The 12,742-nt window shown below is 36.2% G+C and overlaps 1 protein-coding gene across 1 annotated transcript in view; it reads left to right on the top strand.

Annotated features, from left to right (window-relative positions):
- The window catches only part of LOC140164134 (transmembrane channel-like protein 7), a 57,868-nt gene that overhangs the window by 25,102 nt on the left and 20,024 nt on the right, over nucleotides 1-12,742 (top strand). Inside the window, exons 5-11 of the mRNA XM_072187378.1 lie at nucleotides 2,587-2,730; nucleotides 3,965-4,086; nucleotides 5,846-5,955; nucleotides 6,559-6,706; nucleotides 8,090-8,251; nucleotides 9,128-9,294; nucleotides 11,190-11,304. Coding sequence (XP_072043479.1) covers nucleotides 2,587-2,730; nucleotides 3,965-4,086; nucleotides 5,846-5,955; nucleotides 6,559-6,706; nucleotides 8,090-8,251; nucleotides 9,128-9,294; nucleotides 11,190-11,304 — 968 coding nt within the window. The remainder of the gene's footprint in view (nucleotides 1-2,586; nucleotides 2,731-3,964; nucleotides 4,087-5,845; nucleotides 5,956-6,558; nucleotides 6,707-8,089; nucleotides 8,252-9,127; nucleotides 9,295-11,189; nucleotides 11,305-12,742) is intronic.

Below are 12,742 nucleotides of genomic sequence, written 5' to 3'. Positions count from 1 at the left end.
CAGAAATGATCCACCGTTATTATAATACGAAAATCTATTATTTTGCTTCCGGCGCAGCAACTCCGACAGTGGATTCTCTGCGCCCCCGAGCGCAGAACATCCACTACCGGAAGTTCTGCGGAGGGGCGCAGGAGCTCCACTGGTGGATGACGTACATACATGGGAATTGGGAGGGAAGGGGAAAGGAGAAGGTATGTACTTCTCATCAAACATAGTTATACTAATTTCACTTAACTCCCAGAGCGGCAAAGAAAAGTTCCAACATATTGTCAAAGTGTACCAACTATTAATTTACGTTGATTTTAGGTCTATAACGATTAACATCAACGCATGAAGGTTTTAAGACCCAACCTCAACCTGTTTTTTTTTTATTATAAGCAAAAAATAAACACAAGCTCTGTTTTTTTTTTCTCTCTTTATAATTTCTTTGATGAAATTGTTGACTCCCTTGAATACATCAAGGGTTGAGAGCCAGAAAGCCTCAACTTACAATCACATGCTCCCAAAAATGAGCATAAAGTTACCAGACATTGTAGAGGAAATATTGATTTGATTTTTTGTGAGAGCTTGTCATATAGTGAGTTCAGGTGTTCTGGTTATAAACCTATAATTATATGGTAACTTACCAAAATAAGAAAGAATTGGTACAAAAATCATAATAAAAATAATTTTTTGAGCTGATAATGAAATACATGATGCTATTTAATTAATTCACTCAATTACCCTGAATATAACAGTTTTTGGAAACATTTGGAGTTGAAGATTCTTGGTTCATTTCAAAGGGATACTTTAATTTTATGGAAGGCTGATGCTCCAAATTGTGTTCTTACATTATTAAAAAACACCCAATTAGCTGAATCGCTTAGGGTATGGTATGTGTATAGAGATAAGATGAAAGATAATCTTGATTATCAAAACTGCCATCTCCAAGATTCCATTTGGTGGAACAAAAATATTCGTCTCAAAACCAAGAAATTCTTTTTTTTACCAAGATTGGTTTGACCGAGGTATTTGTGTGGTCGATGACCTTTACAGAGGGTTTAACATTGTCAAAACCTTTGAGGATCTTGTTCTTGAGTTTGATATTTCCATTAAAGATCGAAGGAAATATAATTCACTCATGAATGGTCTCCCTGTTGATTGGTTTTACAATCCGAAGAAGGTGCAGGAAAGCATTTTTGATCAGGTTGTTGCAAGTTTGTTTGATAATGGTAAAATCACTAAATATTCTTACATGATCTTGAAACAACATGATAGTCCCATTGACACTGAAAATTACTGGTTTGATGCCCTGAATGTTGATGATGTTCTGGATTGGTGCATAACTCATGATAATAACTTTTCTTGGAGTGTTGAAACCCAACTAAAGGCTTTTTACTTCAAAATCTTTCATAGGGCAGTCTGCACTAACAAATTTCTTCACAAGATTGGTAGAATTGATTCCCCACTTTGCTATTTTTGTGATAAATTTGATGAGACTCTTATCCACTTATTTTGTGAGTGTGATAAAATTATTCCTTTATGGGATAATTTGTGGGACTTAATTGAAAGCAAAACTGGGGAGAATTTGCAGTTTTCCAATTTTCAGAAGATGTTTGGTTTGGACATTGAAGATTCTGATCATAAAAATACTATTAATTTTCTTATCCTTTGTATGAAATTTTATATTCATAGATGTAAGTTCCAGAAAGTTGCTCCTAATTTTCAAGCCTATAAGAATTTGGTTAAGATTAAATTTGATACAGAGAAAAAAATTGCTGAAAACAGAGGCAAATTGTCCAAACACTTTAAGAAATTTTCTTTTGATCCGAGTTCTTAAGAGGAATTTAATCTCCTGCTTTTCTTTGCATATTAAAGTATTCAAATGTTTTTATTTATTTTTATTTTTTATTTTTTTGTTGTTTTTTAGCATCAGCCATAGATATTTCTACAGAATCTTTGTCTATTTTTTGAAAGGAACAGTTACCATTCTTGTTTGTCTCTCTGTTTTGTTCTGTTTTTGTGTGAATGTGGTGTGATGTGGGGATTGTGGGAGGGTTCTTGTCTGGGGATGGGTCTGTTGTTGTTTTTTGTTAAAAACCCTGGGTATGTAGATTTGATCAGTGTTTGTTCAACCATATGATTATGATGCCTTGAATTTGATTCTCTCTTGAATGTGATGTCTCATTTATATTTCAATTGACACTCACCGCTTATGACAGTGCTGGGATGGTCTTAGTTTTGTGCTTTTGTCAGGCCTGGTTCAGCTTCTGCTTTTTTACTATTCTTTTTCTTATGTCCTGGCTTCAGCTTGTGTGGTGTATACATCACAGCACTTGTGAGTGGTGGGTGTCAATAATTACAAGTGTAACTGCATATCAAACTTTAATTTGGGCTTAAAGGAATAATTGCATATTTGTTTATAATATTGTATGGCTGACATGAAGAAGGGGGCTGGTGGTTTTCTGTAACTTTTCTCCACCCACCAGTCCCAAGTACAGGGAATAAAAATGGAAAAAAAAAAAAAAAAAAAAAAAAAAAAAAAAAAAAAAAAAAAAAAAAAATTAATTCACTCAATTGAATTTATGCATTCTTGATTTCTTGCAGGCAAGTTTGGTACAGCAGTGGTCTCATATTTTGTCTTCCTCAAGTTTTTACTATTTCTCAACATCTACATCTTCATTCTAATGCTGGGGTTTGTTGCATTACCTCAATGGTTACTAGGTAATGGCTACACGTATCAGGACCAAAGTAAGTCAAATACTGTATATTGCGACATTTTAGCGACACAACTTTTCTGAAGAATTTTCTTTAGTGTGAGAGGTCCTGGGTTCAGATTTCTGCAACACCACTAAAAAAATCAAATTAAATCTGCTCTCCCCATGGCTCATCTGGAAAAGGCTGGGCAGATGACCCATGATAATGGCCTTGTTACAGTTGGTTCCGGTCAGGGTAATGACCAATAGTCGGCCACACTTCCTTGTCAGGTCACTTGAAATGTTGCACAAATTTACAAAAATCGCCCAAAATACAACTTGTCTGATATCAATTTTAGACAGCATTTTGAGACAAAATTGGTCTAAAATGTTATTATTTTCTGTGAATATTATACTAAATAGTCTTCAAAATCTTCATAATTGTTGTTTTTGTTGCATAATTCACTGAAAAAAGCACCAAAATGTTTTTCACCTCAAGCTCAAAAGTACCCCAAAATTAGTTATAAGTTGTCTGTGGCAACTCTGCATTGCACAAACAATGTGACATTAATAATATTCCTGCATTTACAACCAGTCATGTCATGTAACCTGCTGACTGTCTACTTTAGATATATATCAATTGTATTGTTCCTTGCATAAAGGCATTGTAGTAAAACTAGTATATAGGCAGTCATTGTCAGTTGGGACATGGATCATCAATCACTGAAAATGAGGAAGTATATTAAATGTATTGGTAAAAAAAGTTGAGCATACATGTATTTAGCATTTAAAGTTGATAAATACTTGTCTGATGTTTTATCATGTTTTTGCCATTCAGAACTGGATTAAGAATATAATTTGAATTGATCACGTCAGTAATTCACTGTTGTGTTGAAACATACTTATTTATGATTACAATGTATGGCTGTGCAATCAGCAGTCATAAATATATGGCCAAATGAAATAAGAAAATTGCACAGAAATGTAGACAACCTAACAACATGAACAAGTACTGCAAATTGAATTTATGAATAAAAAGGAGTAGGCGGCGGGCGTATCCAATGTGACAATTTATAAAATGGTCACCCATTTGTTTTTTGCCCATGCAAATATCTGCAGGGGGAGCCGGAAGAGAGGAGGCAATACTTTTTTTTCAACTATTTTTTCCCCAACAAATTGCTAATGCAATAGAAATAGCAACCTTTTAACCAGGAACTACGCTTTGCTTTCATGGTGTGTGTGTGTGTGTCTAGTTTTCAATATATTTTTTTATTTTTTGTTTGTTTCAGCATTAAGCTGTGAAGAGAATTACTATGAGTCAATTAGCAAGGATTGTTTGGGGGATAGCGAAGCAGAACCACCGATAGATCAACAAATTGACCAGTGCTTCTTTGATGTTCTCGAAGGAACGGTAAGGTCAAAGGGGGAGTGAATGCTAGTCCAAAGATTCACTAATTCAAAAATGTGACCGTTCACGGCGAATGAGCCGTAAATTCCTCCCCGGTCAATTTTGTTTTATTTCGTGTTTAAAAATAAACATCATAAACTTAAAAATGGTATATCATTTGACTTCAAACGATATCCAGAAGCAGGGTTATGGTTTATTAAACTTTGCTCCTTCAACAAAATTATAGCTTTTACGTTTTTACATGTGTCTCTTTTTCCACATTGCTGGCAATAAATATCAAACAGTCATAATTGGCGGTCATTTCAAATCATCCCCAAGTCAACGAGGTTTAAGAAAGTTCTCTCATTGTTAATTGTTGGTTATGTACAAAGAGCTTTGGTTATGCATACCTGTACAAAATACAATGCCTGGTAACCCACCACTTGAACAGGATTTAGCAAAAGCAAACAAAGACCAGAGCTATTAAAAGTTCTATAGCCGGCCATCTATAGGTAGAAGCTTATTATCCACTTCAACAGTAGAATTATTTATTAGTTTTTGACTCAAAATGAGACAGATGTCGGGTCAGCTTAAGTTACGGATGAATACGACCTTCGTACACATTTTACACCGTAACTCAGAATACAATTTAGGGAATTTACGGCTCATTTGTGCTGCCGGGTCACAAATATTTGGTTTACTACTCTGGAAAAAGGTAAGCTAGTCTCATAAATAAATAGGGTTGGTTAATCTAAAAATTATGGTTAGGCGTAGAGTTAGGGTTTTGGTCAGGGTGAAGTTTTAGGGTTAGGACACTAACAAACTTAAAGATTAGCAGCTCTTAAGACTAACGAACCTTAGGACTAGCGGACCTTAGGATAAGTGGATGTATACCAGTCATAGCATTTTCTTCTACCATTGTTTTCTTTCTTAAACTTTTCTCGGAGTTTCACATTTTGGTATATATGGTGTTTACAAGAAGATTTCAAGAATCTTGTTCATAAGACATGCATTATTTTTAGACATTTGCAGACTAGGGGGTAACACATTTTTTCATGTCTGAATATGGCAGCCAAGGTTGGAAATACCGATTAAATAGTAGTCCAGTACTAACCAAATGGAGCCAAACACATTCAAAACATACATTAATAAATCCAGGGCACCAAAGTAACACAATACTCCAATAGGGCACCAAAGCTCTGCATCTTTTGTTGGTGACTATGATCTCATTTGTGGTTCAGAGCTACTTGGCAACTCAGCAGTTCTTTTTTGTTCTTCTGTTGTACGTGTATCATTACAAAAAAGTTGTATTGCCCTTTCCAACCACCGAAAATCAACAAATCTAGAGTGTGTTTTTTTCTCTTCATTAGTATAAAATTTGCAAAATGTTTTTCCTGTTTGTAATTTGCACTGCACAAATGTGATACATTCCAGAAACAAGCCTGACAAACCTTGTAAGTCATGTTTGATGAGTACAAACTTGTTTATGTTTCATTACATCTTCTGTGGCAAAAGAGAGAAAAAATATATAAAATTAAAAAGGGAAGTTGGTTCATTGGTAGGTGGAATTATGTCAGTGTGGAACCATCATAACATATGTTTCAATGGTCTATGGTAGAAGCCAAAATACACGGTAAATGTCAAGTAAATTTTTCCTGGCTTCATTGACAAATGTCATAAATATATATTTGTTTTTGTATACCATATCCACAGGGAATACTGGAAGCTACAGAGCTGTTTTATGGCAACTATTCACGGTCTTTTATAATGTAAATAATACTAGCGGGAGGATAACTTCATACCAATAGACAAGAATATATATGATCTACCATTGGCCTACCTCCTGACTACTATAGTCTACTTTGTGCTGAGTCTTATCCTTATGGTCAACTAGTAAGTACAGTAATAGATAAGAAAATCACAATTTCTCTTAAGTTTTGAGTATTTTGTGATTCTAGCATCCTCTTTATATGATATTTTCCAGTAGATATCCACAAAAAAAGCTTATTCCCAAAATTTCTGTTGATTCCGATTTTGCGTTTGCGAATTGCATGATTATGTGTATTACTGCTCCATAGGCCACAGTTGTAATTTCATTAAGTAATCCTCTTGATTTTACACCTAACCGAGGACACACATATTTGAAAATTAATCAAAATTAAATTATTTTGAAAAACCTTTTTACACCGTTTGACATTTCACAGGAGACAGGACATGTATTACTTAATTGGCTATTTGATTCAAGACTTACACTCCCTCTGTAGAAGACTTTAGCTAAATCTTCCACAGGGGTAATGTGGATTTTAAATGGAATAACTCATTATAGCTGTCAGGTTCTATAATCAATCGAGGACAACCTTTTTTTGTGTAGGCTGTTACTGAGATTTTATACATGAGTGTGTCCACGGTTCACAGTAAAAACCAACGTAAATAATTTTACAAAATTGTTTGTGTCTATGTACATTAATTTTCTGTGAATGTGATTTTTTCTCCCAGCACTGCCAAGGGATTCAAAGAGAATCTAACCAACCGTGAGGACCACCATTACAAGCATTGTAACAAAGTGTTTGCCAGCTGGGATTTCTCACTCACAGATTCTAACAATTCCTATCTCAAGCACAAGAGTATTCATTATGAACTAGCTGTAAGTAATCAGTAGGGCTATTGGCCTATTCCAGTTGAATTCCACTCTACCCCTGTGAAAGATTTAGGAAGTATCTTCCACAGAGGGAGTATGGTTTTCAAATGTAATTGGTCAGGGTTAATCATTTTGAAACTTATACTCCCCCTGTATTATGGCTTTAAAACTTATATCTTCCACAACTGGCGTGAGTATTTTAAATGGAAGTTACCCAATTGTCTATTCTATTTTAAACTTATACTCCCTCTGTGGAAGACTTTTAAGTCTTCCACAGATTTAGTTTAAAAACTATGGTTTGGGACAAATATAAGTAACATGGGTAATAAAAAAAAGGCAGTGATTTATAGTGCACTACACATAGGCATAAACCCACAAGCCTCAGCACACTTTACAGGAATTGGCTGACCACTGTGGCCCAAGACTCACCATATAAACCATTTAGCAACAATCAGGAGCTTGCAGCCTGGAAGTGCATACCCTATTCAAACCACAGTAAACCATTGCAACCAGGATCAGATCTCGAGTTCTCGTACTCGTACAAACGGCACACAAAAAGTTTCATTATACTCAATACAGACACAATTAAGAACTTCAGCAGTATTATTAATCAAATTAATAAAGAGTTTTGAAGGTGGATAAATGAGATTTGTGTGATTTGATATGCCTTTTAATATAATTTCATGTAATTTAATTAAGATGCGGCCATTTCAAAGAAAATTATATACCTCATATATAGATTCCTGTCATCTGATTGGTTGAAAGTGCAGTCATTGAATTAACTATGCCCGCAAAATGAACTATGGACCGGTCCATGGAAATGAACTATGGACCGGTAACGTGCGTCCACGATCAAACTGCGCGTTTTTCCCAGCGTAAAATGGTATTTCGCGACGTTAATGTTTTCACGCAGCTATAATTACGCATAAATCGCAGATTGTAATATGTGTGCCGTTCATTTGAAACTATTAATTTCTCTTCCCAAAATAGATGCTTTTAACCAAACAGATGACAAGAATCTTAAGATTTGGTATATAAAACAAATATTGACTGCTTTTTATTAGGGGCATGGTTAAAATTATAGGCCCGCAGTGATCTCAAAACCATGACTATGCCCCTCGGCTACGCCTCGGGGCATAGTCATGGTTTTGAGATCACCTTGGGCCTATAATTTTAACCATGCCCCTCATAGCAGCCAATATTTGTATACTAATGACAAATCTGTATATTTGCAAATGGGACAAATACAGTATGAGAGATTTGGAGGATTTATCTATTATTGGGAAGGTGTCTCACATTGTCTGATATGAAATAAAATTTATTACCACATGATTTCTGTTTGAGAATCTGTATTTAAATTACAAGTATCTCATTGTTATTCATTTTCAGAGCGACTTGGAAGAGGAAAGACAAGCTTTGAAAAGAAAAACACGCACCAAATTCAAGAAATGTCAGCTGTATTTCCTGCGTGTCTTTCTGAATCTGATAGTGCTTATTATTCTAGGAGGCTCCTTCTATCTCATCTACTTCACTACAGACTTTGCTGTCCTGGTAAGTACTTGGTAGTCACGGATCATTGGGCTTTTCCAGTTAAAATCCACACCACCCCTGTGAAAGATTTTAGAAATATCTTCCACAGGGGGAGTATGAATTTCAAATGGAATAAGCACATTAGGCAGCTCCATTTGAATTTCATACACCGTCTGAGAAAGATTCAAGCTGAATCTTCCACTGTGGGAGAGTGAGTTTCAAATGGAGCTGCTGTTGTGTTAATTCCATTTGAAATTCATACTCCCCCTGTGGAAGATATTTCCAAAATCTTCCACAGGGGTAGTGTGGATTTCAACTGGAATAGCCCATTGTTTTCATTAAAAAAATTAAAATTTCCTATACATCCAGTTGAACCAGTTGATGTGGTTCACAACTTTGTTCACCAACATGCAGTAGGTACTTGAACTTGCCCAGATATTCTTTCTTTTACATGGTAGCACCACAAGCATGACAACAAACTGGGCGTGTACACATGTTCTCACCTATTACCAGCTGATCATAGTATGTGCTGTTCAATTTTGTTTTTATGCAGTAAAAAGTTTAAAAGTTGATTAACAAGGAGTGCTGTGTGTATCTGGGGTTTGTATATATGACATGATTTGGTCCATGGGGGGGCGAAGGAGGCATTTTGAGTTACTAATACTATAATTATTACCTTATGCATTTATTGTTCTTTTACCCCATTTTTTGCCCTTATCTCAATTTCAAATGTGCTGCCTTTGGCCTCCATGGACCATAGTACTTGCCAGCTTTCTTTTGCACTTTTGATTTAAGCATGTGTAGTGCACATGATAATAATAGCATTATATATAGCATGTTTTTTAAATTTTTTCACATATTTTTAAATCAATTTGAAATATTGTGTTTATATTGCAGAATTCCACCAGTGCCTTATCCAATAATAACTTTGTGGATTTACTCATAAGCTTCCTGCCGTCTATCACTATTACAATACTCAATGGTGTAGTGCCTATGATATTCAATGTAATTGTCAGATTTGAAGACTACAGTCCACAGTTTGAAATTACTATCACATTAGTTAGGTAAGTATTAGTTTCCTGTCGTCTACCACGATCACAATACTCAATGGTGTAGTCAGGGAATAAATAAGATTGGGAAGGGTCAGTCAAGGAGAAATGTAATCAAACTATGGACGCCGCCATTACCTTGCAATCGCGTAGGCCTGGAACACTACCGCGATTTCTACCGGCTGCATCGCGCCCGTGCTCCGCGTTCCAGTAATGAAAATTACCCGTAAAATCGCGGCTTGCTGCATCCACAGTTAGACTTTTTCAAGCCTGCTACAGTGCATTTTTTTCAAAAGTTGAAGAGCTATTTTTAATATTTTAATGGCATTTTTTTATTGATTACATCCAACCGACCAACAATCCCCCTATCCTGGCCAGGATATACAAGAAAATACTGTTTCAAACACGAAAATTAACCCTGAGTTACACGCCTACACGTAAGACAATAGTCTATTTAGATCATCGTTGTCAAGCTCGAGGTGATTGACCCCCGATTATTGACAGTTGGGAACGCGTAACTGTACGCGAAGCCATGGTAGCGGGGGTGCTATTGGACACGCTCGTTAGCACCCCTGCACGCTTGTTAGCACCCCATGGCGGCCCCCATACGTGTGTCAAATTTTGTGGTTCGCGACAGCTTCTGTACAGCATACCGTAACGTGCAAATTTGGCCAAATTTGGAGAATCGGCAAACCACTGTCAACCCCCTGGTGTAGTGCCTATGATATTCAATGTGATTGTCAGATTTGAAGATTACAGTCCACAGTTTGAAATTACATTTGTTAGGTACCATATTCATTCTATAATGGCCCATGCCGCTGTAAGTCCCCACCCAGCGACTTTACTACACATGATCCCAATCATGTTCAAGAACCAACTACACATAAACATGGAACCATCTATACAATTAAAGTCAATATTTTGAGCCATTGTTTATGTTTGCAATTATTTAAACAATGTCAAAAATAAGCGCCCACCCAAAATGACATTGTTAAGCACCCTAGGTGGCTAATGGAATGAATGAATTGTTAGTCTGTTACTGATATCATTCCTACAACTACTGCATTGAGAACAAGTTTTCTACCACAGACAATCACAAGATATGAAGAATATTTTCTCTATGGCAGAAAATGGCAGTGGGTTACTTTTTGTAGAATTTGTTCAATTAGCCCTCATAATCAAAATAGTATTTTGAACCTAACTTTGAACCTTAAAAGACACATACCATGAAAATGTGTCAAGTATTTTAAATTTACATTGGAGAGCACTGATTGTTGAGGTTCATCAACACTGATTTTAATAACTTCAACAGTCCCTTTCTTAAAAAGGGATTATTTAATCAATAATTGCCACTAGACTTTTGATAATACCCCATTTATTGATGAGTAATTGTAGAATTATTGAGGTATTTCTCAAAATTGCATTTGTTACGCAGACCCAAATAGCTTTTGGCAAATTGTATTAAATCTTCAAAAATATACATGGTACAAAAACTAAGCATGCAGAGGTGTAAGTCTTCCGGAATTTCCGTGCCCCCACAAAAAAATTCTGGAAATGTAAATTTTTTTTTACATTTCGAATTGGATGATGATAATATGTCATAAAATTTTTTTTGGAGGGGGTGATACCCTGCAGCCTATTCCCCGGACAAGCCCCCTTGCACCCCCATGAAATTCCGGAAATTTGGTGAGGTGCTCGCCTTAGGCTCGCATGTTTTTCAGGGAGTTGATTGTTACCTCACATACACCTCTGAGCGTGGTCCGTGGTGTCATTTTAGCTATATAAAAATCTCAAAGTAAATTTGACATGTTCTGTGTTTTGTGGAAGTGGGTCTCCTTTAAGATATTTTAATGAAAATAAAAGTTTGTTTCGATTTGATTTTATGTGACTGATTTCCTTTCTGACTACAGGACGGTGTTCTTACGTCTAGCTTCCCTTGGTATCCTCTTCTTCTCACTCTTTCCTCAAATTGTTTGCCCAAATCAAGCTGATGATTGTGGTGTATGTGAAACTGGCAACCTTCAGGTAAGATACAATCAAGGCAATATCACAGAGGAGGAAGAAACAGAGCGCGTACAACCAGTCAAAGTCCCCGTGTATTGTATGCTACCAGTTCTCGCATATTCATGAGGGCCGATTATTCGATCATGCCGTGTCTAACAATCACGCCAGCGCTGCGTTCCTATACGCGATAGAGCGATTTAGCGATTACGCGATAGACCGTGAAAATACGCGGTAATTGCTTAGCAGTCTCGTCTGTCGCATTTCATGGAACAATCGGCCCTCATTATCGGATGAGGCGGAGACTTTGACTGGTGGTACGCGCTCTGTTTTATCTTACTCCTCTGTGGGCAATATATAAATACAACATGTTTTGAGGGGAAGTAGGGTTATTCCTTCATGTAATTTTACACGAAATTAGGGTTAGGGTTAAGGTTAGTTTAGGGTTAGGGTTAGGATTAGGGTTAGGATTAAGGTTAGGGTTAGGGTTATGATTAGGATTAGGATTAAGGTTAGGATTAGGGTTAGAGTTAGGATTAGCTTACACAAAATAATTACATGAAGGATCGACCGGAAGTAGTCAAAACTACTGGTCCCAAGGTGTTGGATGATTTGACTACTTCCCGGTGTGCCAGTGGAGGGAAAAAGTTGAATCATCCAACACCGAGGGACCAGTAGTTTTGAGTTCTTCCCCGAAATGGAACATGTTGTATTTGTTTTACTATACCTCGGAATTTTCACTATCACAGTAAAAACACCGCATGGTTATAGCCTTTAAGCTTATTGCTAACCTGACTTTATTGGGGATTTCTGTTCCATCAATTAAGATTTATATTGTTCTAATTTTTTATTTAACACGCCATAAATAACATTTTTGTTTCACAAAATGTCAAATTCGCTTGTTATTATCCATCGGTAATCTTAGCAAAATATAGCAGACGCTGGATATTGACCAATAATAATAAATATTTATGAGGTATAGTAATAAGAAATACTATATGGTTAGAGTATGCATTAGTATGTATGTGGTGTTCAGGAAGATATTTTCACCACCACCATCATCATCATATGGCATCAAGAGCAGATTACCATATTTTTTTTCAAACTGTTGCAATCCTAATAAGCCAGTGAAACAATTTGAATATTTTTGTACTGTGTAATGTTGTGCCATGCAGCTGTATATAATTGACTATTCACCACCATGCAATTGACATCTGTTTGGAAATGCTAATAAGAATTATTCTGTAGAAGTTGATATTACATTGGTAACTATAGTTTGATCAGCTCATAATAGGCGAGAAATGTTAGGCTTTCACCACCAGACCCACGTTGACAGTGCTATTAGTTGACCTGTCTGGTCTATATTTTGTGTGTTAAAGAAAGTAGACAAAGTATAGGACTTGAATTAATAATTCGTAATGGTTCTGGCGAGATGTCGCAAGAAACTTTTTGCACAGATCCG

This window comes from Amphiura filiformis, chromosome 11 (assembly GCF_039555335.1).
Source record: "Amphiura filiformis chromosome 11, Afil_fr2py, whole genome shotgun sequence".
Classification (NCBI taxonomy): Eukaryota; Metazoa; Echinodermata; class Ophiuroidea; order Amphilepidida; family Amphiuridae; genus Amphiura; species Amphiura filiformis.
The sequence above is the reverse complement of the archived record's forward strand: the minus strand, read 5'-3'. Positions and strand labels throughout refer to the sequence as shown.